The sequence below is a fragment of the Furipterus horrens genome, unplaced genomic scaffold (genome assembly GCF_987537825.1).
Source record: "Furipterus horrens unplaced genomic scaffold, mFurHor1.1.pri manual_scaffold_8, whole genome shotgun sequence".
Taxonomy (NCBI): Eukaryota; Metazoa; Chordata; class Mammalia; order Chiroptera; family Furipteridae; genus Furipterus; species Furipterus horrens.
The window spans coordinates 2,555,075-2,581,079 of NW_028327178.1; the positions used below are offsets into that span (position 1 = coordinate 2,555,075).

A 26,005-nucleotide genomic window follows, 5' to 3' on the forward strand; every position below is an offset into this window, starting at 1 on the left:
GCAGAGGCGGAGCCGTCTCACGCTGCTGAAAACGTCCTCCTCTCCTACCTGGTAGCCCCCCTTAGTGGCTGTTCTAAGCCCTTCTGGAGAATCTTCAGCGACATGGAGGATGGAGGGCGGAGCTGGGAAGGCTGCGGGGAGCCTGGGAGAGGAGGACGATGTGTCCCCAAGGCTGGGACTGGAGTTCTGGAGAGAAGCCCCAAGGGGGAGGGGCAGCCCTGGAGGAATTTTGCGTTTCCAGTGGAATCAGCCCAAAACCGTTTTATTAACTGTGAATAATGTATAATGCTGAGTAATTGCTGAATTGGCCAGCAAAGTCCTCCACTGGGAACCACGGAGAGGAAAGCGAGGCATTTGTGCGCAGTCGGCAGAACAGATCGCTCAAGGGACTCTCGCCAGATGGGCCCCGTCCCTGGCCATGGGCTCCCACGCTCGGTGACAATGGGAAGCAGTGACCTGGGGCATCTTTCTGCTTCTTTGGAGCCTCGGTGGCCTCCCCCGAAAGCCCGTCTTGGAGGACACCAGCTAGTTTTATATCCGTGCACGGCCTGTTTTTCCCAGTGAAATCACGCACCGTGTAATTATGGTCGCTCCGTGTCAAGCCGGGAGGGGGTATTGATCTGAAGAAAGCACTTTTCTCAGCTGCGACCCGCTTTGGAAATGGAAATGGACAGGAAGCCTCCGGATTCCTTGGAGGAAATGAATGGGGATCAATGAAAGACCACTCGCTGGGGCCCCGCCGGAGGGACTGGCTGGGAAGGGGAAAGCGAGGAAGCCAGTGAGAGGCGGCGGTGCAGGCGGCGGCAGGGCCGGGTCCTTCTGGGGGTTCCTGTAACGTGACCGAGTCTGTCGCGCATGCGGAAGGGACGGCAAAGCCCCCAGCCATCCCAAGTGGGTGCTCTTGTCATGCCGCCTGAACGCTCGGTGGGCTCCCCTAACTCCTGGGCGGGGCGCCCCTCTGTGAACGACCCCCACTCTCCAAAGGGGGTGCCTGGAACTTGAGGCAAATGCCGCGCTCAGAGGAGGTGGTCTGCGGCTCTCCTCGGCCTGCGGGGTTGTTCTGCGGGTCCCCGTGTTGCTAAGGCGGATGCTTGGGAACAGCGAGGCGGGGTCTGTCTCCACACCATCCTGACGGGCCCCCCGACTCCACACTAGCTCAGCGAACCCCCATTCAACCAGCTCCTGAACATGCCCTAACGCGCTCCCCATTTTTCTGCTTTATGGCCCCTAGAAAAAATGCAAACGCCGGCCAGAGTATCCCGGGCTCCTGGGAGCTTTTGGAGCTCACGCTCCGGATGGAATTGTCCCAGCTCCTTGCCAAGTAACGTCATTTCAGAAAATATACAGACTCTCAGAGGAGTTTCAGGTCCCCAGCAAAGCTGAGCAGAAGGTAGAGCTGCCGCCGCTTGGCCCGACCCAGGGGAGCAGCTGGCGGAGGTGCGGTCCGCCGGGAGGACGGGGTCACTGCTCGGACGTGGATCGATACTGGAGGGTGGGGGGGTGCCTGGCGCGACTCCCCGGGCGGGCGGCCTGAGCCTGAGACCTCCCGACAGAGAAAGCGCAGCCTCTGTCCCCAGCCTTCCAGATCCGACTCTCTGGGGTGACGCTGGAATCCCCTCCGTTAAAGCTTCCCGTGTGACCCTGAGGCTCAGCCAGGCTGCTCTGCCAAATGTCAGCACAAAAACGTATTCGCGTGGGACGTCTTTAACAACAATGCCCACCTGTTTAAAGTGACTTTGGTGTCGTTCTTTGGAGAGGCTGGGGGCTGGGGGCGGGGTGGGCAACTGTACACTAACGGCTGAGGCAGGGTCTGCCCTTCACGCTGCCAAATTCCCCACGGCCAGCAGACTAAGTGCCAACGCCGAGGACCCCCAGACAGGAGCCAAGTCTGCACGGCAGGAGGCTGGGCGGCCACGAGGTCCCCCTGCGCCAGGCTCCTGGGGCTGCTGTGACAAGGTACCAGGACCCTCGTGGCTGAAACGACACAACTGTCCCCCCGCACGGCTCTGGGGGCCACAGGGCAAGGTCACTGACGCAGAGCAGGGCTCCAGGAGGATGCCTCTCCTCGCCGCCTCTGGCTGCGGTGGCGCCGAGTCCCCTGGCTTGTGGCCCTGCCACTCCCATCTGTCTGCGCGCACATCAGCTACTCCTGTCCCATGGCCTGATGCCCACCTGCCTCCCTCCCTAAGGACGCTCCTGACGACACGCAGGGCCCCAGCAGCCAACACACAGGATGATCTCTCCGTCTCAGGCCCTTCACTGGATCACACCCGCGCCGTCCTTTATGTCAGAAGGGGAAGTGTTCACAGGCTCCAGGCACTAAGTCGGGGCCTGAGGGAGGCTCGCGGGTCGGCGTGCCCCGAGGCCAGTCTGAACGGGTGACCAGGGGGCTGAGCAGGCCCGCTGACCTCCTGCGTGTAACTGCCGCCGGCTCCTCGGGCCGCGAGCTCTGGCGGGTCGAGGAGGAGAGCTGGGAGGCGCGGCCTGTGCTTGGCAAGCGGGGCCCAGGCTGTGGTCGGCCAGAGTTTAGGGAGTTCCCAGGCGTGAGGAGGCACAGCGGGGGGTGGGGGGGATGGGGGGACGGAGAACAGCAAGCGCCAGGGCCACTGTCAGGGCTCCAGCAGGCACCTGTCCGGGGGAGGGGGCGCGGGGGGCCTTACCTCTGCTCCCAGGGCGGGACGGTTGTGAGCGTCTTTGGGAACAGAGACCTTATGCCACGTGGCAGTTAGTATGGTCACCGCTTCAGCCTGCACACAGAGGTCATCTCCACCCTGACCCACTGTGTTCCCAAAGGAAACGCTCCGTTTTCACTTTGTGTCCCTTGTCCTTTTAACCTAAAGCTACTCTGCTCTGAGGAAGTTCTTTCTTCTGGGAAGCGAGACCTCACCACGTGAGCGACCGGGGAGCGTTTCTAGGCGGAACAGCTGCGCCATTGACACGGAGGCGAGCAGGTCACAAATCACCGACAGCCGCTCTCCAGGGCCTTTCTGGCGTGGCTGGAAGGAGTGGAAGGTTTCTTACAAGTACCTCAAGATTATGAAGAGAAAGTCAGAGAACTTAAGTAACTGTGTTTTTAAGCGACATTCTTTTCCTTAAAGCAATGAGTGAATAATAATGCTTTTGTCTCTGACACCATATAAAGTCACTTGAGATGAAAATCTGCTTTGAGCTGCTAATGCTTGGAACTGATTGAAAACCGAGTGCCTGAGCTGCTGCCGAGTGTGGGAATATGCTCTTTCTCGTGGGACCCTGAGACGCCAAGATGGGGCCCGGCAAAGGTTATCGCTCCGGGGCCCCTGGAGAGCGGGACCCCATCTCAAGAAGCCCTCTGTGTTTGTGTCGGGAGGGAACATGCCCAGATGGTGACGTGCACAGGCCAGAAGGGAGCCTCCTGCCCTCGCCAGCCAGGCCTGGCCCCTCCAGCAGAGCAGGGCGGGTCACTCACCGGCCCTGCGGCCCTGGGGCCGGGCGGCGGTGCTGGGTCCCGCAGTGCTGTGCCCAGGCTGCTGTTGGCTGTGTGGTTGACCTTGAAGGGGATGCTGGCTCTGAGCTCCGTTTCTGCTCATTGGTTTCATGGTATCGAGCCCCCAACTACAGTGGGGACTGAAGGCAGTGAAGCCTCGTGCTGGCATGTGCAGGTGGATTCAGGTCACGTCACCACGTGTACCTCAGTTTCCCTGTTTGGGATCAGGTGCCCTCACCCCGGAGTGGCACTGGGCACAGAGCCTGTCATGATGCCAGTGCTACCCAGAGCCGGGCATGGAGGGGGTGCTCCCATGAAGGTCAGTGGAGAGATGGGTGACAGTGGGTTCCCAGCCGGAGCTGTCTGTGCACAGGGACCGGTGACAGTGACCTCACGACCCTGTGACCACCAGGGTTTGACTCTGCTGCCGAGGACTGGCCACTTGAAATGGTCCCATGGCTGCATGGGTGGCATGAGCACCCTTCTTTCACCCCGAACTAAGCCATACAGACACTGTGAGGGACACCTCTGCTCCCCAGGCTCTGACCCGGGGAGCGGGGCGCCGGGCCCTTCCTTCAGCTGCCCCCACTGCCCGTGGCTTCAGTTGGGGCCTCGCCGGGCCTGGAGGAGCCAGGAGAGTCTCTCTTCCACGTCCTGGCTCCAAGCTCCAAGGTTCTATCTAGAACGCGGGCTGTGGCCAGACCCCAAGGCCAACATCGGGGAGAGGCTCTGGGTCTGGGCCTCGTCCCACCCCAGCAAAGCTAGGGGATGCAGAGCCAAGGAGTCAGGGTGCTGCAGGGCCCCCGGGGCCGGCGGGGAATGGCCGGGACCCTCAGGTGATGGCCGTTGAGCCTTAACGAGGACTCCCAGCAATGCTTTGTGACTAGGTCACGACCAACATGGTGTCTACCTAGACAACAGGGCCCCACCCACAAGACCTTCTCACCTTCTGATGCCATCACCTTGGGGGGTAGGTTTCAACTTATGAATTTTGGGGGGCGCAAACATTCAGCTCCTCCTCTGGAAAATGCTAGTCCTTGAAGCGTCTTTCCTTGTGCGGGTTCAGGAAGGAAAGCCTCCAAGCTGGGCCCGCAGAGTCATGGCTCCCTCCCGTGGCAGGTGCGCCCGGGTCTGAAGCACCCTGTGCTGGGGGCGGGGTGGAGCCAGGACCCTGCGGCTCCAGGGAAAGGTTCTAGAGAAACAAGCGCGGGTCCTGGGGGGATGATGGGAAAAACTGCAGCGGCCACACTGTTTCTTCGCCATCCTAGTTCTTTTCCTTCCAAGTCCCTTCTAGACAAGCAGCAAAAGCAGCTTGTGGTGTCACCTGTCAGCTGCTGTTGCTTTTTGCTTGTGCTTTGCTGCTGCCGTCCTTGGGGCTGGGCACCCCCAGGGCAGGGGCACCGAGATGGGGTTCCGGAGAGGCAGGAGGAGAGGCCCCTGCGGGCGGGGTGAGACTGGGCCCAGGAGGGCCGGGATGTCAGATGGAGGCCCTCTGTGCGCACTGAGCCGGGGCAGGATGGACAGGGAACGATGGGGGGCCCATCAGCTGCTCCCACGAAGGCCCTGCACCATGGGCGCAGACCCAGGGCTGGAGGAAACTGCCCGAGCTCCCCAATGAGCCTGGTGGACGTCCGTGCTCACCCAGCCATGGGCCCCGGAGCCGGGAGCTAACCGCCTTCCTTGGACAGGGTACACTGGCACCGGCGCTGTGGGCGGAGCCGAGGCAGCAGGTGCCCAGGGAGCACTCTCTGCAGAGGTGCAGGTGGAAGGTAACCAGCCTCGGGTGCTGCGAAACACTCCCAAAGGCTCTGCTCCTCCCTGCCCTCCCCCAGCCCCTTCTTCCTCCTCTTTCTTCCTTCACAGCTCTACTCCTCTGCTCCCTGGTGAGGTCCAGAGGTTGTCACTGGGGGTCAGCCTGGGCCCCACCAGCCACAGATGTCCTTTGTCCTGAACCTGGGGGGCTGCTGTGCCCTGCCCCCGGTGGAGAGAAAGCCCACCAGGACCCGGATCCCCTGCACAATGCATGGGCCACCCGCCGAGAGCCACTTAGAGCTATTTGGGTCATCAATTAGATCAAAGGAGGCATTATAGTCCGGTGACTGGCAGGCTCTGAATGGATGTGAAAGCCGCTTTTGCCAGAATCCCAGCATCGAGGTTAGAAAGGACCTGAGCTGGGAGCTAGTGTGACGCTGGGCTCAGCTCAGCTCCCCGCTGGGATCCCTTCCCTCTGGCAACGCCCCTGCCGGGGTATCCAGTCAATACCTGGACTCTCCCAGTGCCCAGGGACTCAGAGCACGCCAGGCCCACTGGTTTAATTAACATAAAAAGCCTCATCTGAGTTGAAATCAGTTTCCATTTAGGTTCTACCCATTTATCTATTTCACCACGAAGTCTTCTTCCTACGTCCACACTCCTTTGTTCAGCAAACTTCTGGAAGGCTCCAGAGTGCATCTGGGTTAAAACACATGGGCTCTGGTCGGGGACAGACCCCAGGCAGGTTCCCAGCTTCGCTGTGTTCCAGCCGAGTGGCCCCGGGCAAGTGACTTAATCTCCAGGCCCTGGGAAGTGTGTGGGGGAGGGGTAGACGCACACCTGCTCCAGGAAGTTACAAAAACTAGAGGAGACGTCTGCGAGTCAGAAGCAGAGCGCGTCCACCTCCTCCGGCCTGGGCTCGTCCCTGGGCATGGCCGGTGCCGGGCACGGGGACTCCGGGCAGACGAGAGGCTGAAGAGTGAACCGCCGGGACTTGGGCAGCGTGCGTGGGTTTCTGCCATCAGCTGGGCTGGGCTGGGCTGGCCACTGAAAACCCTGACTCTGCCCCGGGATCTCAGACGTTTGGTCAACGGGACAGGGCGGGTGGAGCTGATACGGGAGTCCTTCCCTTAGATTAACACAGTGGCCCTCGTCCAAACATGTAAAAAAAAAAGTCTCGTTGAAATGATAGCATGTTTGGAAATTCAGAGCCAGGCTGAGAATCCCCCAGTGCCAGGCTGAAGGGAGCTCAAAGCCACAGCTGAGGACCAGGACTGGACCGTGAAACTTGGTGGCTCTCAGAACTCCAGCCCCACCTGCAGGAAGGAAGGAGCTGGCGTCAGGGTCAAGGGGGCCCGTCCCTGCTCCATCCCCACGCTCGGCTGTGAGCTGGGATTTGACATTTTCCAGGGAGCCAGGGAGGACTGATCCGTGAGCAGGGCAGGAAAACTCTGCCCCTCTGACCCGGGGACACGGCTCAGGAGCATGTCCCTCACTGTAGGTCACGGGTGGAAAGAGTCAGCACTTCTCCAATTTAAAGTTGTCTCTCTCTTTACCTTTCAACTCCACAGTCCACGGCGCCTGCACAGGGGCAAGTCACACGCAAATCAGCCAGAACAGATGAACAAAAACGACCAGAGGCAATAAGCCAGAGTCCCCCCCGCCGCGGAATAATGCATGGATGAGGGCACGTTCACACAGCGGGACAGGCCGCGTCTGGCAGGGACAGCGAGTCAGCTACAACGCTGGCACCGACAGGCTCGGACCTCAAACGCGCTGCCCACTGGCAGGAGACCGTCACAGAAGAGCCCAGATGGCACCGGGTCCCCGTCCACAGGGCTCCCCCCGACTGCACAGGGGTGAAGAGGCGCCAGGGCTGAGGTTGAAGAAAAGCATGAGGTCTGTGTCGTTTTTATTCCTGACATTGCACATGTGTACTTGATACACTTTTAATTCATGATATTTTCACAAATTTTTTTTTAGAGAAAACGGGTCTACAAAGCAACATTATTATTTTTTCATCATTATGACATGAGTGTGAACTGCACTTACTCCGCGCACCTCGGCTTCCTCACTGTTCAGTGAAGTGACCGGACGCGTTGGCCGGGTCTCTGTCGTCCAGCCGGGAGCAGGCACGCGTGCGGGAGCCTCTGAGGACTTCCGGTCTAGCTCCTTCCCAGCACAATCACGGCCTAATTAAAACCGGTCCAGGCAAAATGGACCTATCTGATTTGGAAATCTGACTCTCCCTGGCCCCAGGAAGAAATTACACAGCTTTGTTACAGGTCAGCGTTAAAGGCCTGAACGTTCCTTCCTCTGACTTGCCCTTCACCTTGGGGAGTCTTTCCAAACAATGAGAGCTACTTCCAAAGTCAAAAAGCCTGGGGAGATGAAGTCTGACTGGAGCTGCCTGTCAGATGCCTCCCAGCTCCCCATGTCCAGATCGAGCCGTGTGTTCCTTCCGAGAGCCCAACAGGCAGAGATGCTACAGGGGACACGCGAGTGTGGAGAGGCAGCAGCAAGACCCACCGGGCTGATGCTCTCTCCTCGGCCGCGCCGGTCTGTCACGTTGGAGTTCACACGCCACTTTCAATGACCTGCCAAAGGGGAACCTGCCTGTTGCGTGTCAATGTTCCTGCGTGGCAGGGAAACTCGAAGCCACATGTCTCAATGTAAATATTTCCTGATAATGCAGAACACGCATTGTTTCTCTGGCCCCAGGACGGAACTAGAGCTAAATGTATCATTGTGTGACCCGACGGGGTATATGCAGCCCGAGGTATCGAATATCCTACTTTATGTCGTTCCTATTCTCAGTTTCATCTAGTTGCTCCCTTGGGGACCTCGGAGCACTAGCAGGCAGCGAAGTGATGAAATGTGGTAAATCTGGTTCACTTCAACAGCCCCGTACCTGGCGCGGCCACTTCAGCTTATAAAGGACTAAAACCAGTTCTTAGCGGGAAAGCAGGCCGGATTTACTGCTCCAGGAAACAGAGCCTGCTCAGTTTTGCAACGTTTAAAAGTTCTTTATTTTATAGACATGCCATAGACGTCTCGGCTGTCATCATTAACGCCGATTTACACCGGGGCTGCGGCAAGCCTGCCGGGCTCCGTGGGGGTCTCCTGAGGTGGGACGTCACGCGGGCCGCAAGGGCACGGAGGGCCTGCCAGCCCCGTGGCTTCCCCACCCGCAGAGCAAGCCCGCGGCCTGGGCACGGGCCCCAGCACTAACTTCGGCAGACTGCCACAGGTGTGAAGGCACTGGCTGCTCTCTAAGACGCCTGATAACGGAAGAATGGTTTATTTGCGGTTTTAAAATTATAACGGTTGTAAAACTAACACACACCTGGGATGGGAGGAAAGATCTGGGGGCAGGGCAGAGGGTCCACAGGCACAGAAATCATCAAAACTTAAAGGAAGTGCAGTCCAGCTCTCCTTAATTAAACGTAGACTTATTCTGGCTTTCAAAATGTAAACCTTCACATGAACCGAGACCTTCCTCGACTTCCCCAGGGGAATCTAGCACAGCAGTTTGGTCTGGAGCCTGACGTGGGCAGTCAGTGACCAGCCCGCCGGTGTGCCCAGGTAGAGCATAAGTACCGATGCGTGTGTGCGTAGGTGTGTGTTTGGGGAGGGGCACACTTGCATCAGGACGACCCGGAAGACACAAAAGAAACCCACTCCCGCACAGCAGAACGGAGGAACCTGCCGCGTGCGGGCGTTGCCGTGGAGTTAGCGCTCACCTAAGTGAAGCCCCGCACTGTAGGCCCCAAGCCCTAGACCTAAGGGGGCGCGGGAGGAGCTGCCGAGATCGTCTGGTAGAAGAACTAGAAGATACTACACACCACCGAGGCAGGGGGTCTGTCCTCCAGTGACTGCTCCGTGCGCTGATGAGGTGGGTCGCCCCCTGCAGCACCGCGGCTGGGCAGGCGCCGGAAGGCAGCGCAGGACACGCAGGCCGCGGGGAGCGCGTGCGTGCCGTGGACGGCCGAGTGGCCCCATGGAACACTTATTCACTGCACTTCCGTGAAAGATGTCCCCGGCCTGGTCTCAGAAACATTATTTCCTGCAGTCAGCTAACTGCCCGTCACACCAGTCCAGGGGTGAGAAAGGCGCCCTCCAGGCGGGCTTTAAACTCGAGGCATTTCCCTATAAAAATGGGAAATAATTGTACAACAGGTAATTCTGGAAAACAAATGCTTACAGGAAAAGTAGATGATAACTTAGTTAGCCGACCCCATTTCAACAGAAAAAATGACCCTGCAGCTTTGAAGTAGAGCTCACGTTCCTTTTTGCATTTAAATGCAATGGTTTAGTGAAATGGCAAAACAGTTTTAAAAAAAAGTTCCACTTAAACGCAGCTCTCTGATACTTTATTAAAATGTGATGAACAATTACTTCAGTGGAATATTAAGAATTTTAAAATTATCTTACTGGAATAATGCTATCACATTTTGCAGATTAAACATCTAAAATGTCAGAAAGCCAGAACCCCACTAGTGAGCAGCTAGTTCTGTCTCCCGTCTCGTGTGGGTCAGGCAATGTACTTGCAACATGGGCCAAGAGGTGTCCGTGACGTTTGCGCCAGCACACACGTGCCCCCAGATGGAGCCAGGAGGGCCTGCTGGAGGGCAGCACTGCCCGCCTCAGTGACCGAGCCTTACCCACGGCCGCGCAGAGCACAGGCCTGGGAGGAGGTCTGAGCAAAGGCATCTCTACTCCAGAACTCTGGTTGTGTGACGGTGGGCGCTAGCTCTTCTGTGAAATAGGGTTCATGTTTATTGAGGGCTTTCTGTTAGTCTAGGACAAACCAAAGTGAGATTTAGTGAGTCAATAAAGATACGGCAGACACCCCAAAATGTAATGATATATACACATTCTCAATAAAAAATGAATGCAAGTCAATTCCAATAATAAAAACAGGAAGGACAAAATAATATTTTGAACAAAGTGCGTATTTTACAAACATCTGTACACAGCTGTTCACACGTTATAGTGAAACGCTGGGGAGACTTAAGTGCAGTCAGCAGGGACAGGCGACTCCACCCACGTGAACCAGGCGTGTGGCCACGGGAAACGACTGCCGAGGAGGGGAGGCCGCGTGGCCACGTGCGGGGCCTGACTCACGCTCACAGGAGCACGCAAGGCCCGTCCGTGGCTCAGGTGCTTTTCTCTGCAAAGAGAAATTACAGGTGGCTTTTCAAACATTTTTCTTGAAACTGTGTTGAATTTCTCAACTTTTTTATAGGGGCATATATTAATTTTATGTTTGAGGAATGTTAGTTTCTATAGTGATAGCCTATAATTTTTCTCATTATGTTATTCTTTTTAGGTAATAGGAATGATTTTGTATTTTAAAATTGTCTTGGGTCTTAAGTAATTCAAGGCGGGAAAATGATGTACTTCTAAAATTATGAAATCTGGACTAGAATTCATTTATTTTAAAAATGAAAAATTTTAAGGCATTCGAGCACATACATTTTTTTCCTTAACCGCCAAGTGCATTAAAATTTAAGATGTCAAAAACCACATGAAACGCACATTATAAAATACACAGGAATAGACTTAAGTACCTTTTGGTTAACTCAAATCAGGGCAAAAATTCAATTTATTATAAAAAGAAATAACATTTGGAAGAAAAAAGAAGAAAATATTTCCTAGTTTGCACATAAAGAACTTGAATTGAAACTATTCGAATAGTCTCCTGCAGAAAAGTATTTGTGGATGCTGCAGTAACGTTTGTCTTAGCCCAGAACAGATGGCAGGACGGGAAACACCCCCTTCCCAGATGCAGCGCCCTGTGCAGCAGCGCGGCAGACGCAGCAGTACCAGCTGAGCCCGAGGGCACCTTCAGGCAGCCCCAGCACTTCCTGAGTCCTGGAACTGAAATGCTGACCCTGAAGTGCCCTGTAAGGTGAATCATCTCGATGAGAGTCCCCAGAGGTACGCCCCGTGGTGTGGCCTCCGGCCTCTGGGCAGTCAGCGCTGCCGCCCCACTCAGAGCCTGCAGCCCCCCCCACCCCGGCGGGCCCCTCCCCCTCCCCCGTGGGGCCTCTGCTGAAGGAACAGGTGCTGTGCTCAGTCCCGACTCAGGGCTGTGCTGCCCTCAGCATTTCCCGTTTCCCGGCTGAACGTAGGGCTTCAAGGGGCAAGAGTAAGTCCGTCTCTAGAAGAGGCTGGAGATCCCTAACCTGGCAGTTCTAATTCAGGTGACAGAATGAAAAATGAATCAAAAGGCCTCACCTAAGTTACCCGAGGGATGTTTCCTGCTCTCGCACCCACGCTGTAAGCCAGAGGGAGGATGAGAGATTTCTTAGGTTTTGATTTGCCGAAGTCCTGCACCTGTAAATCAGAGTGAAGAATCGTGATTTTCATATGCTAACTGCACATACTTACAGATGGGTTAGGGCACAACCTCATCGCGGGGCGTTTCCGGATGACCTTGCAGAAGCCCTTGAAATCGTTACTCACGGGTTCTAAGGGCTGCCGTATGATAAGCTGGTTTCTCACCTGGTTCATGGAGGAGCTGGACTCTCTGTGACGGACGCTGTCGGGACGCGGCTGTTCTGAGGTCTCTGACGACTCCTGACGCCGCTTTCCCTTGGACCCGTGGGCTTTTGCGCTTCCCTTCCGTCCGCGGTCACTCACACCGACTTCTTTAGTCTGATGCACTGATTGATGCAGCAGTAGTTGGGCATCTTCCATTTCCGTGTCTGATTCAAAAATATGTGGTCTTTTCACTTTCAGTGACTCGCGTCCTTTCCCCAAAAGTTGTGCTATGCACCTGCTTGTTACACTCTCTTTTCTGTTCACCTGGCAGTCAGTGGCACCTACCACACCCGCACTGTTACCTGACTGCTGAAATCCCGAGCCATCAGACAGTCGCCAAGGTCCACTGACACTCACGACTGATGATCTGCCATTAAAAGGGGGGTATTTCGTCCTGTCTTCACAGGACCCAGCCTTTTTTCTTTGCAGAGGTCCAGAAATCTTCTGGTTTACATTTCTAGCAGTCATCTGAGTGTCATGATTAGATCGTTTTTTAATAGCTGGGTTTAAATTCAGTTTGTCATCCTGGATCACACTGGTTTTAAGCAAACACTTAGATTCTGTAACACGTTGTTTTTGTTCCAGGTTGCCAGGCCCGAAGACACTTTTGTCCTTCCATACTGATCCAGTTTTGAAGACCGGTATGATTTTAGGGGCCATGTTACTTTGGGAGCTAGACTTTGTGTCTGTAACTTGAGTGTTTGCTCTGGTGGGCTTTGGTACTTCCGAAGGTACTTGTGGTACCTGGTCAGACAGGGATCTCCTGCTGCTCTGAGCAGGTGCCGGCTGGAGAGGCAGAGCCGAGGACCTGCAGGGCTTCTGCTGGCTGACCCAAAGCTCCACCTTGTGGTCCAGGGCTGCTGAGTGCGGTGGAAGGTGCTGAGCCCAGGAGGGTCCCGTGGAAGGGGCCCGAGTCAGAGAGGACCTGAACATTTCTTTAGTGGTCAGATTGGGTAGCTTGACTTTGTTTTCCTGAAAGAATATAGATTAAGAGATTTTTAAAATGTAATAATGTCCTTAATGGAAATAATGTATCATTAAAATAAGGACATAAAGTAATACCACAATATACAAAGTAGGTTAAAAAACAAACAAACAAAAACCAAAGGCATCTTCTTGAGTAAATGTGTGTATTTCCTATGGTTTGTAACCTTCTTCAGACCCCAGCCGTTCATGACGTGTTTTAGGTGAGGACACGTTCTGAATCCTGCATAACTCAACTCTAACAACTAGGCTCAGATGCCCACTGTCCTCAAGCCGCTGTCCGGCGCGGCACCCTCTCCCCGTCACTGCACTGGTTCTCTCCCGATGGCCCCACTAGCAGCCGTGGCTGTGCGATGGACGCGGGACTGGCGTTCAGCACGCGGCCCACGCTTCTCCTAGCGCTCCTTCTGGAGCCGGGAAATCAGAAACGGACGCCTTCTCCGCTGCAGCCGGGGTCCAGGGTGTGAGCTGGGACCCCCCCATCAGGTGCACTCACACCGTGTTTGGAAGGAAGGCGGGAGGTGACGCCAGGAGGCTGCGGCCGCTGCTGAGCAGTTTGACCACCGACGCCTTTGGTTTTCCAGCTGCAGAGTTAGCAGACGACGAGAGTCCACCCACGTGCTCTGCAGGTGTCCGGAAACAGGGCTGGGCACCCCCTCTCCTCATGCGGACGGAGAGGCAAACGCATCCAACGCCCTCCAGCCCTCCCCGCCCGCAGGCTTCCCCTGCACAGAGACGCTATCAGGACTACAGGCCTTCAATTCGAATAACAGGCTCCCTCACAAGAGGTGTTTTGTTAGAAGTGACCGCGTCATTTTAAAGCGTCTAGACTGAATTTTTTTCCATCTGATGAAATAAATTGAAATCAATCATAGAGAATCAAAGACTCCTGGGTTTCATTAACAATAGTAACTTTCAAACAACATATGTACAGTATTCCCTCACTTACCGCGGGTATTCTGTTCTAGACGCCCCCGCCCGCGATAGGTGAAAATCCACAAAGTAGGAACCTTACCTTTATTTTAGTGTTTATATATATTTTAAGGCTTTATAAACCCTTCCCACACACTCATAAACCATTCCCAGTCCCTTATGAACCTTTCCCAGTCCCTTATTAACCTTTCCCACACTTTTATAAACACTACCTATGTTCTTAAACACGTTCTACACTTTTAAACCTACGTAACTTTAACAACTACGTATACAGCACCACAAAATCCCACGATATAGCGAAAAATCTGTGATAAATATAATATTTTTAAAAATCCCGCAATACAGTGAGGCTGCTATAACTGAACCGTGATATACAGAAGGACTGCTACAGTACTTGAGATACCAAAACAAAAATAAAAGCAAAAAACAAACTCTCTCATTCTAGGCAGATTCACAGAGGAACAGACTACTTGTGTCTGGAATATGTTTACGCTCACACCTGTTTTATCTTCATCTGTCACTCAGACGTGTATGTCAGAGGGAAATAATTCCCAGGAGCTTGTTTTGCTTCCAGCCTGTCAATGTATTATTTACTCACTCTTCCAATTTCTTAAATACAGTACATAGCCCAAAGGGGGACACCTCTAGGTTTACATACAAACTTTATAAAAAGGTTACAAAAAGGGTCCGTGGAAATAGCAGATGGCATGATAAATAATTTACAGAACTTAAAATACTTCAATAGTCAGCAAACCAAAGCTCTGTGAAGTCATAATCCCACAAAAAAAATATACTTCACCACATTATTACCATTATTCTGCCAGGTGTCAATGGCAAATTTGGCTTAGCTGACTTTTAATTTCTAGAACTTTATATATAATTTATATAGCTTTGTGCATTAACATAAAATTATAGAGAAACAAAAAGCTTTAATGTCTAGATCTGAATGGACTGACCAAACCGACCCATCAGATGTTTTATCTACTGAAACCTGATCACGCATTACACCAGCTTCTTCATTAAAATTGAGCCAGAATCCAGTTCGACTTGGGTTTGTAGGAAATACGGGGTTTAGAAGAGTACGTTAATGTTAAGTGACATGATACAAGGAAGAGGTCAGCCAGATCTGGGATGCAGTGCATTTTCCAGGGAAAGCGGTCTTGCCTTCCCAGCAGATAACTGGCTTAGATACAGAGACGTGGGTTTGGAATGTTATTGAATAAGAGAGACTCAAGAGACATAACAGTCAAATGAAATTACATGGCTCTTGCTTGGATTCTAAGTTACACAAAAATGCCTAAAAATAATCTGCGTTAATGGGGAATTGGGACAGGACAAGGAACTACTGCTAAGTAAGGTTTCAGATGCTCCTGTGAGGCAGAAACTCGTGTCCCAGTCTGTACGGATGAAGTGACAGAAGGCTGGCCCAGCGACCTGGCGGCTGCTTTGCTTCCAGCTCCTCCCTCCATCCAATCGCGCTTCCTTCCTCGCCCCGCCCCCACCTGGCAGGTGCTGATTCCAAGGGCAGGCCCCAATAAAGGTCACGTGCACTAGACTCCATTTCAGGGTCAGCCAGCCTCCTAGAAAGCCCAGTTTGTGAGGACTGCTGGTACCACCCCCACTACCAGGCCCCGCCTCACAGCTGAGGACGCTGAGGCACAGGGAGGCCAGAGAACTTGCCCGAGACTATACAAGTAGTAAAGGGGTTCAAACCCAGACAGCCTGGGATCTTAACCACACATTTAACCTTTTCCAATTTCAGGATTAAGAATCTGACTTTGGTTTCAGTCCTAATTCTGCAATGTGTTTAACTGCATGGCTTTGATTAGATTACTTGGATGCTCTGAGATTCAGTTTTCTCTTCTGGGAAATTGAGAAAACAATCCTTTATCCCAAGAATTTGTTTTGACAACTAAATGAGATAATATACATAAAAGCAGCTGGCACACAGAAGGCACTAAATAAAGCTGAGTAGGAGACATTCTTATTGTCAGGAGCAGGATAAAGACCAGAACTTCCACTTCGTTATTTCACAGTTAAGAAGCAAATTTTCACAAGTATATTGTTTGGATTCACTAGTTTTAAAACAGCATGGGCTAGAAATATTCAGTATTCAATAAATATATTCAACACAAATGTACGAAGTAATGACCTATCCTCTAGGTTCCTGAGGTTTGGACCTGTCCAACAACTGAACTTTTAAAAATGTTGTAACTGGGCGAAACCTCCAGGCTCATTATCACAGAGACGTGAGCGCTACCTGTCCACCCACACTCCCTTCCGAGGGAACGGCCTGGCCCACAGCCCCTGACGCCCAGGCTGTCCCGTTTCACACCCTGTGTGAGAGGTGCTGGCCCCTGGCCCAGGGATACGGAACCCACACGCTGGCTCATGCAGGCGCCGTGGCTGGGCCCGAGGAGATGCAGGGGGCCCGTCATACCGGCCTTGGTGAACTTCAGGTGAGGGTTAGAGAGGGAGACCAGCACGTCGGCAAAGCTGCACAAGGGCTGCGCGTCCGTGCCACGTGAGAGACAGAACCCCTGGGGCAGAGGAAGTGACCACCAGCAGGGGCCACTAAGAAGTCACAGAGGAGAGGAGCAGACAAGGAAACATGCATCTACTTCATATTGTATTTTTAATTGTTCAACCTTTTGTCTTTGCGTTGATGAAAATATGTTAACTATTTGTCATTCCAAAGAAAGACTGTTGAAAATTTTAAACTTCCTTCGAGTTGTTCTTTTAAACTTTTCCATTTCGTTTTCTTTGAACAAAACTATCTTATTCTAGTGAGTGCGAAGACAGGCCATCATATTTTCTTTATCAGCATTACTTAATTTCTCTTTTTCATAAATAAGATTTCACTTAGCATATCATCTTACAATGAAAATGTTACTGAAATAATTTAATTTCTATAAATGCAATTACTCAAAGGCTTTTTCAATCAATGAGACAAATGAAGTGGCAGAAACTCAAAGTCAAGCTGGACTTCTATGAGGCAAATGTTTCTAAACTATCTCGTAAGACTGCTGGTTCACTGAAGAAAACACCCAGTGGACACCTGTGATGCACCAGGTGACGAACACGGTCTTTAGCCTCCAAGGATTCACGCTGAACAGGCCAGTGAACCACCTCTTCTACAACAGCACGTTAAACGCAATGACAACAAGCGCCGTGACAATGACGGTGACGATGACTAAGTACAATAACAGCAAACAGGGAAATGCTGAGCTGAGACCTGAGGAAGACAGGTGCATAGCAGGCCTCAGAGAACTGGACAGGACACGGATCGCTTACCTGTATGCGTGGTTTAGTCAGTTCTTGTGTGTAGTAGCACGATTTCGTTGTCATCTTAATGGGAAACCCACATACATGGGATAATTTAGACATTAAATCTGAAAGAAAACTTTTCATCACACCGTCCAAATCCACCCTCGGGAAGAACTGTGCGGGCTGACTTCTGACGCAGCTGAGAGGGTAGGTGAGCGGCGTTAAAGAACAACGCGAGTTGTGGAAAAGGCACACCCCCCTGAATCCTAGCTGCTGTATCGACTGCGCATTCACCCCAAGCTAAGCAATTCCAAGTTTACAACCCAAAGCTAAAAGCATGTTTCCTCACAGGGATGATGTTAATTACTCCTGTTTTAATGCTCACAATTAAGACAACTCATTGTATCTTTAGTTGATGGCTTTCTACACAGACTGGAAAGATATCTCCAAAATGATTTGTGAGAAAGACATTATGACCTTTATAGATTATTAAGAGTGTTTATAGTAAATAGTACACAGGTTACTTCTCCAAAAAGCGGTGAAGATTCAGCTCAGAGAAAGCACACAGGTAGATTTTGTTCAGGCTCCAAAAGCAGTTCTTTGAAAAAAGCAGTTCCTTTTCTGATGAACACTACTCTGAAAACTTGGCATCTAATGAAAGGGAACGATGGGTATCTGTGCACTTTATGTTAAGATTTGGGTCAGGAAACAGAACACAGAGGGGACATTGTGGCTCTTCTCTCTCCCACTTTCAAACCCCGTGGTCAGAACACAGAGGGACAGGGCAGCAGGATCAGCAGGGAGACTGAAGAGTTTCACCCCAGCACCTGTGCTCTTTCATGGGTAGTTTTAAAATAATGTTAAGATATTTTCTTAAGTCCATGGGGTGCCTTAAGTGCAAGTCAAATCCTCTAAATTTTGCCTGTAAAATAATCTTCCAAAAAATAAAATTCTTTGTTAAACTAATTCAAACTCCACCCTTTCAGTAATATCCAAAGTGCCACTGGAGGGCGCCCTTGGCTAAGGAGAACCCTATGATTATTTCCTTAACTTTCTATTAGAAATCAAATAACCATCTTCCCCATCTACGGTAAAGCTTCTTTGTTGTCTAAATTTGGAAAATTCTAAGAAAAACGAAACGACTCATGCGATAAAAAGACCCAGGGCAGGCTGGAAGCAGCGCGGGCAGGGCAGCGCGGAAAGGGTATGTGAAGGTCCGCCCTCCTAGCGCTCTGAAGTAGACGCTGCAGTACACGTCGGCCCTTCCGTGGGCTCCCGGGAGCTCATAGCCGTACTGAAAAGGAAGAACAGAGCTGACCCTCTCTCAAGACAAAGAGAAGCCTGAGTTACAAGAAGCAGAACCAAGTAACTTCTAACATCACGCGTCTACTTCTATTCCTTACCAGGTCACCCCAGTGCCTCTGGAAATCTTCATGTGAGTGAAAAGGACAGTCGGGAGGCGCGGCGTGAAGAATGCTCAGTATCTGCCCCTTTTTCATACTATGGAGAACAAGAGTGGTAAAGTATCACCAGCCAATCGATGCTCAGGTAACGCCTGACTGCATGACTTAGTAAGCGTGCAAGGTCCAGCAACCATCGACACGGAAGCCATAAACTGATCGTTTGCTCCCTGTTCCAAGCCCACATTGTATTGAATCGAACTAGAATTGTTAGGGAAAAACTAAACTAAATGGACGCGAACAATATGCCAGTTACAAACATGACTAATGCTGCCACACAGAGGTGTCTGGTCGCTGTTAGGCTTTAGGGACAAGTTTAAGAGTTAAATAAATCAGCCAAATCTGTTTCCCATCTACCCCTTCCCTGACAATTATACTATTAAAGGTATGCTTGCTGAAGTGTTTTTGTAAAGCAGGTTAAAATTTCATCGCACTAATCCTACTTATATTAATAACAAGCCTTTTACTCTGAATATAGTACAAACTTAACTCCTATCAGATGATAATTAATCACTAATTTTATGTAAAAGTTCACAAAGTCTTATTGAGATTATTGTAATAGTTGTATCCTCATGAGATATTTAGAAATTTTACTTTAAAAATACATCTAATAAAAATATATTGTAAATGTATATTATATATTTAATATACAATAACATTATTTTAGCGATTTAATAAAGGAAATTGATGGCTTCCATTGAGTATGACAACACTGTTGCAGTATCTTTAAAGTTAAAATTCAGTTTTAAAAACTCCCGGAACGGGTTATGCTCTTGCACATGCCCGCGCTGAAGCAACAGTAGAGGAGACAGCACACTCTGAGCCTCCTCTAGACACCACGGGCTGAAGTCTCACCTTGGCAAAACGTAGCACCAGCTGCTTAAAATCGAATGTCCCTCAATGACGGCATTCGTGTGAGTATCAAAATCCTTTATAACACTTTGAGATATACCAAATTCTTCTAGCTTGTAATAGAAATAAGATTTTAATGTGTAAGTCCTCAAAAGAATTTGGCAAACGAAAAAGAAACATTAGCGACACGCCCACCCAATCAGTTACGAAGTCATTTTTAAGGCTCCCATGACACCTATCAATGACTTTCCACAAAGGAGCCCGCGTTTCAGCTCACCTGGCCTCTGCACAGTGTAGCAGGTATTTCACGCTTTCCCTCCTAACTCTCACGTCAAAACTATTCTGTACTGTCTCACGGACACGCATGAACTAATCATGAAGGCGGCTGGGGTGTGAAAAATACCTTATCAAAAGGGTAACTAAGGTGAGATTTAGAGGAGCTAATGACAGTTTGTAACTTAGGGGATTAACTTGAATGAACAGAACGAGTGCGTACGGAGCACACAACGCTGAGCAGGAAAGAGAAAGCAGAGCCTCTCCCTTGTTTCTGGCGTTTGCCTCCTGCTGACAAAAGCCCTACTGCCCTGAGGTGGCTGGGCCTCCTCCACCCCTCCCTTGGGCAGATGAGGTGATCTATCTGGCGGATAAAACTGGGACAAGTCCTTCCTTTTCCTCTTCCTCTTGGGAGCTGGCCTGCTGGCAGAGGGGTGCTGTGCCCTCCCTGGCCTGCTGGGAACGGGGCCCGATCTCCCCAGGGAGCCCGTAGGTTTCCATCACTGCCTAATTCTAGGGTGCAGACAGGCCACACTCTCCAAGACCTGCTCATCTTTTTCAGTAATAAACAGTGTGACCATATGTCTGTGAAAATAAATAAAATGGAGACCAACTTGAAAACCTTTATGTAAACAAAACCAGTTAAGCCAAGTAAACAAGATCTAATCTACCTTATTCTGCAATGTAAGCAAAAACTTAACCTAGGTTATTTGTTGTAAATGCCTCCAGAAATCATAAATGAAACTTTGAATTGTTCCCCAAACTGGTACGAAATAATCCCTTTTAAACAATCCCACCATTTGGAAAACTCTTTGCTATAAACCATCATTATAAAGACCGAATTGCTTATTCACTTTGCTGTGTAAACTGTCCTGTAACAATACACTTCTGAGCTTCATTCCCTGTTGGTTTTAGGACTCCTGGTTCACAAACTGTTCTTTTACGTACAAACTCTTTTAACAAATACAACTGTAAGTGACCAGGTTTCATTTTTAATGTGTGGCAGTAGGCCCTCAGTCCGTGTCCCTTTCACTCTCCAGTGTGTCCACGTGGGATACGTGACTGTCTCATTCTGTTAATACGGGCGGTAGTCTGAGCTTCGTCTTCCTTTATCAGGCTCTACTGGTATGAAACTCAGGCACGTAAGACAGAAGTATCACCTGTAGGACAGTCAAAGGGCGGGAAGGTACACTAACTAGTCCCCCAGAAGCACCCTAGGAAGTACAGTGAGGAGTGTGCTCCAGGCACACGTGTGTGTGGAGCGCAGTGGGGGGCGGGGGCGTTGGTAGGGTGTGTGGGGGGATGGCGGGGTCTGAAGGCGGCGGCGCGCACCCTGGGTTTGGTGCCTTGGGAGGCCTCCTCATCCCTACAAGGCACTCCCTTCACGCAGCCCTTCCCAGGTCCTGACATGCAGGTCAGCTTTCAGACTGCCCTACACCATTCTTGAGGGCCAGAAAGCAGATCCTACTCATCTTTGACTTGTCTGCTGCCTTGATATAATTTTAAAATTTTGCAATCCAAAAGTTAGAAACGGATGCTGTAGCATTTGAGCCGGCTCTTAAGGGATGAGCAGGATGTGTAGCCAACCGGGGTGCTCTAAGCAAAGGGAGAGCCATGTGCCTGTCCTGCGCTTGGGTTTTCTCAGCCCAGGCACCCCCGACACTTCAGGCTGGATCCTTCTTGGTTGGGGTGAGGGTGGGGGTGTGTCCTCTGCACTGTGGGGTATTTAGCAGCATCTCTGGCCTCTATCCACTAAATGCCAGTAGCAACTCACTTCTCCCCCTTTGTGATAAGCAAGAATCCTCCAGATATTACCAAATGTCTTATGGGGAGCACCACCACTCATTTACCTGTCCACTTCTGCTGAGAACCACTACCAGAGAAGAAAGTAAAAAACACTTTTTGATTTACCATTAATGTATTAATTTCTATGCTGGGTGCTATGAGAATAGCAAAATAAAAGATGTACCCTTCTATAAGGCGGCAAAGGGTGTTATGTGTAAAAAATATAAGCAAAAGAAAAACGCTCCCAGAAGGCCAGTGGGGCTATTACATTTCCCATGAGCTGAAACCACGCTCTTCCTATTTGGAGGTGAAGAAGAGGCGACTGGGCGCTGAGGCAGGACAGGGTCGTGGGGAGTCTTAAAGGCCACTTAAAAGATTTCTGAGCAAGGGAATAACATGACTGGATCTGTGTTGAGCTGACAATAATTTGAGTAAACAGACTTAGAACAGTATCAATATATCAAGAATATGGATTTTGAAAATTAAAAATTTTTATCACTTATTAAAAACCTACTAGCATGTTAGTATTACTAAGGTATTTTAAGCATACAGTAAACAGAATAAAGTTAGTTACAGAAATAAAAGTAATGTGGTACCTCAGGTGGTGGCAGTCGGATCGTATAAGCTTCTATACTTATACAAACTTGAGTTTCTGTTACATTGATGTCCAAAACTGAAAATATTTAATGGTAAGTTTTCTGGGATTATTACTCCATCCTATCAAATTAACTATTTTAGTAACAAAAATTACTTTAACTTAACTTATTCAGGTTAGAAACTCAGTTAAGAATGGACTCTTCCACAATGGGAGGAGTCAGTCCCCACGTTATACCTGACAGTCGCAGCTGAGAGCCTGACAGACAAAGGCTGGGACTGCAGGGACGTGGGGGGCTGTGAGTCGGGGTGTCACAGGGCAGACTTGCAGTAAGGAAAAGGAGACGTCCCGTGGTTGAGGGGAACGCTCGGCAAGTGCTGAGGTCTATTACATGTGACAAGTGCACATCAGGAGGGACCACGCCCTGGTTCCGACTGCAGCCATCCCTTCCCAGCAAACCCCTCCAGTGCGCGGGCAGACCCGCTCTGGCTGGCTCCCTCCCTGTCTTCTCTAATTAAAAGGACTGACTCGAGGCAGACAGTGGTTGCCTTGGGAAGGGTAAAACCTGGAAGAAAGCAGGAGGGGCTGTGGGGTGCCCATAATGTTCTGTCTCTTGACCTGAGAGCTGGTTATAGCGGTGAGTGTAGTTTGTGAAAATCCAATGAGCTACATACTTCCCACCTGCCGGTGCTGCGGCAGAACATTACACTCAGTAAGCTGAGAGAGAAAACTAGCACAGAAGTGGGGAACTCTGCTCCCCTAGACCGCTCATCTTTAACCTTCGACAGCTGTCCTCTCCGCATAGTGCTGGTGGATGAAACTGAATTGAGCAAAGAACCCACTGCCCACAGCTAGAGTCCAAGGACGGCCCCTGTCCCACGCACGCACAGAACTAGTACCAGGAGGGCCCCTGAGGTGGCAGAGCCGCGGATCACAGATGTAGGCCCAGGACTCAAGGCCGTGCCCCGGAACTGGTGACAGCGACCCTGACTGATGAACTGTGTCTAAGGGGCATAAGAGTTCCACCTGTCTGCTGCCTCTGGCCCGCTGCTCAGGAAATTGTCTACCGCGGATCAGCCATGTGCACCACTGAGTTATCAGACCACATCACAGACTCTGATTTTAGACCTGCGTGTCTTTAGGCATTTTTTTAGGGACAAAAAGAGTCTTGTTCTCATAAGAAATAAAGCCTTCACTTGAAACTACACATTATAAATGGCTGTAAGAATTAAACTCCTTCATAGTCATAATTTAAGTATAGAAATAAAAAATCTATAGCTTTTATTCCAATTGAGAGAAGCGAATTTTTCTCAACGAGTAGGCATGCATTTTGAATCAGAGGTGATTTCCCCAGGTGAAACTGTGATTATAATAATATCTGCTTAAATTCTGATATAACCTAATCACCAAGATTATAACAACTCAACAATCTGTAATACTCTTTAACAACAGGTGACTACATTAATATTTCATCTATTAAACATTGTTGACCGGCAATTTTATACAAAAGCTATTCCATACCACCGGCTATTTTTTCATAATTGAATATGAAAATGAAACAATTTATAAATTTTTTCCACAAAATTCTATATTACTCTCAGTTTTACGAATTGAACAAGCTAATGCAAGTGGAAACACGAGTTAATTCATTAACGGTCAGCAATGCTCGGGCTTGAAAACACAGTGTTTCCGTGAGCGGTCAACGACGCGGTGAGTGTTTCTACTTACCAACAGCGTTTTGCTTTCCCGTCTGAGAAAGAAACTCCCTTCCTTAAAAGATTGACAGGACATGCCGCATTATTATAACCCATAAGCCGTGCTTGAAAATGTAACGTTTTTATGTGAAATTATCAAAGCTAAGGACAATGCTTTCAAATGCAGTTTTATACGAAGAAATATCTGATATCAGCTCAGACAAAAGAAAATCATTCAAAAAGTATGCGTTCAATTAAAGGACAGAATCACCTTATTATCCCCTCAAGTATTTATTTTGTTGTATGAAATGCTTAGAAAACGGTCAGACCTCAACACAAAACTCAGAGTACCCCTTTGGTTCCATCAACGTTGGTAATTCCTGTTTATTTCATAATAACGCTCCTCACTTAGCCTTTCTCCGGGCATCCAGTATTACGTCGTAAACACACTTCCTCTGAGGAGCCCCCGCGGGCCTCCGGCCACGCTCCGCAAACCGGGGGCGACGGCCGCGTCGCCGGGCCGCCTGAGACGCTCGCTGGGGCCGGGCTTTAGCGGCCCCTTCCTCCAGGCGGGCCGGCGACGGCAACGACCCACCCCGGGAAGTCGCGCGCTGGAGGAGAGCGTCACCTTGCACCAGGAGGTGGCCGGCTTTGTTCCAGGCCGGGGCCAGCCTGGCCGTGAGCGAGTACGAAAGGCAGCTCTGGAGAACGGCGGGGGCGACTCTCCGCGGTGCGTCTGCCTGCAAAGATCGAAAGGACAAGGCGAGCAGAGGACGGCGGTCACACGTCCCTGTGACCCGCGGGAAACGCCGTGTCCGGGCCAGCGCCCCGCAGGCAGGCTGCGCGGGACGTGAGCGGCAGTCGCAGTCCCAGCCGGGCCCGAGGACGGCGCGTGCGGCCACCGTCACTGCGGCGACAGCTCAGCGCCCGGGACGACGAGACGCCCGCGGTTCACGAGGGGGCCCTGCGGCCCCCGCCGGCCCACGGACGCTGGACACAGACGTCAGCGCAAACAGCGCCCGGGTCGCTCCCTTCGACGACCCACCTCAGCGCCGCACTTGTCGAGGCAGGCGCGGAGTCCCCCGGCGCTGTAGAACGACACCTGCGACGGAACCACACGGGACAGTGACCGGCGAGCACGCCGGAAAGGCGTGGCCGCACGCGGGCAACGGCGTGTGCGGCCCGGGGACGAGGCGGCGGCCGCAGCCGGGGTGCGTCCCCTCGGAGGGAGGCCGCGAGCGCAGAGCCCGTGCGACAACGAGGCGACCCGCTCCCTGTGGCGAGTGTCAACACTCTCTCTCTGTGTAGCAGGTCCTTAGACGTCAGCGAGGACACGGGCGCACGCAGGTCGGGGGCGGCTCAACAGGCCGGGGCCCGGCGCGCCGCGGAGCGCGCGGATGACAGCGCGGCCTTCCCGCCCCGCAGCGCGGGCGCGCACGGGCTCCGCGGACACGCCGGCCCACAGGAGACCCGGCCCAGGCCGCGGCGGGACGCGCCCACGCCCAGGAGCTGACCCACGGGCGCCCCCGCGGCCCGACCGCAGGCGCGGACACAACGGACCGGCCCGGGAGGGCAGGCTCGGGGGACAGGCCGGCCTGAAGGCGGCGGGAGCGGCGAGCAGGGGCAGGGTCCCCGCGGCCCGGGAGCGCGGGGTACTCACCGCCGTCACCACCCAGATGTGGCCGAACGCTCCGGGCTCCGGGGCCGCGAGGACGTCCCGGTGCAGAAGCAGCAGCCGCCTGCGGGACGAACGTGCTGAGGCCGAGGGCCTGGGTCTCCCCCGCGCAGCCCGCGGCCGGGACGTGCGGGCGCAGTCACAGCGCTCCGGGCGCGGTACCCACACGGCGGCTGGCCCCGCGGCTGGCCGCCCGCCCTCGGCCCTCGGCGGCCGGGGACCCCCTTCCGCCCCCCACGACAGACGGGAGGCCCCCCCACGGAAGGTGCCCCGCCCCTCACGGCAGCGCCCCCTGTTTTCCCGTCCCCCGGGGCCGGGCGCCCCGTCCCTGCAAACGCCCCGTCTCCCCAAGCCCCGCGCCCCCGCGAGGCGGCCCCACCTGCACGTGCTCAGCTGCGCCGCCCGGGCCTCGGCGTCCGCGGTCCCGCGGGGCAGCGCCACCCTCAGCGCGCACAGGCGCCGCAGCTCCGGCAGCGCCGCGAGGACCAGCGCCGGCCGCGGGGTCGCGCTCATGCTGCCCGGGACGGCGGGGACGGCGACGGCGACGACGAGCGGGCGGCCGGCTTCGGCACCAGCCCCTCCGAGGGCGCGGCGTCGGGCTGCAGTCAGACGGCGGCCACGTCAGCCCCGGCCCCTCCGGCTCGCCCGCCGCCCGCGGGGAGGGCCCCGCCGCAGTGTCGCACCGCAGGCAGCACCGCCGGCCCAGGAACGGGGACGCCGCCC

At 52.4% G+C, this 26,005-nt stretch overlaps 1 protein-coding gene across 1 annotated transcript; it reads right to left on the reverse strand.

The window, feature by feature from the left end:
• Positions 1-1,351: 1,351 nt before the first annotated feature.
• On the reverse strand, positions 1,352-25,795 carry CUNH18orf63 (chromosome unknown C18orf63 homolog). The gene is made up of 12 exons (XM_090286030.1): positions 25,662-25,795; positions 25,268-25,346; positions 24,649-24,709; positions 24,236-24,343; positions 23,642-23,683; positions 21,915-21,991; positions 19,264-19,373; positions 18,352-18,448; positions 11,726-12,736; positions 11,468-11,557; positions 2,888-2,996; positions 1,352-1,485 (listed from the first exon to the last, which is right to left on the reverse strand). The coding sequence occupies exons 1-12, from the start codon at positions 25,793-25,795 to the stop codon at positions 1,352-1,354; spliced, it is 2,052 nt and encodes a 683-aa protein (XP_090142156.1).
• Positions 25,796-26,005: the final 210 nt, after the last annotated feature.

Excerpts from the sequence above, each read along its gene's own strand:
- CUNH18orf63 (XM_090286030.1), bottom strand. The coding sequence starts at position 25,795 with ATGAGCGCGACCCCGCGGCCGGCGCTGGTCCTCGCGGCGCTGCCGGAG. Across the intron at positions 21,992-23,641 it reads GGGAAAGCAAAACGCTGTTG|TTTTGGACATCAATGTAACA; the intron begins GTAAGTAGAAAC and ends AAATATTTTCAG. Across the intron at positions 12,737-18,351 it reads AGAGGCACTGGGGTGACCTG|GAAAACAAAGTCAAGCTACC; the intron begins GTAAGGAATAGA and ends ATATTCTTTCAG.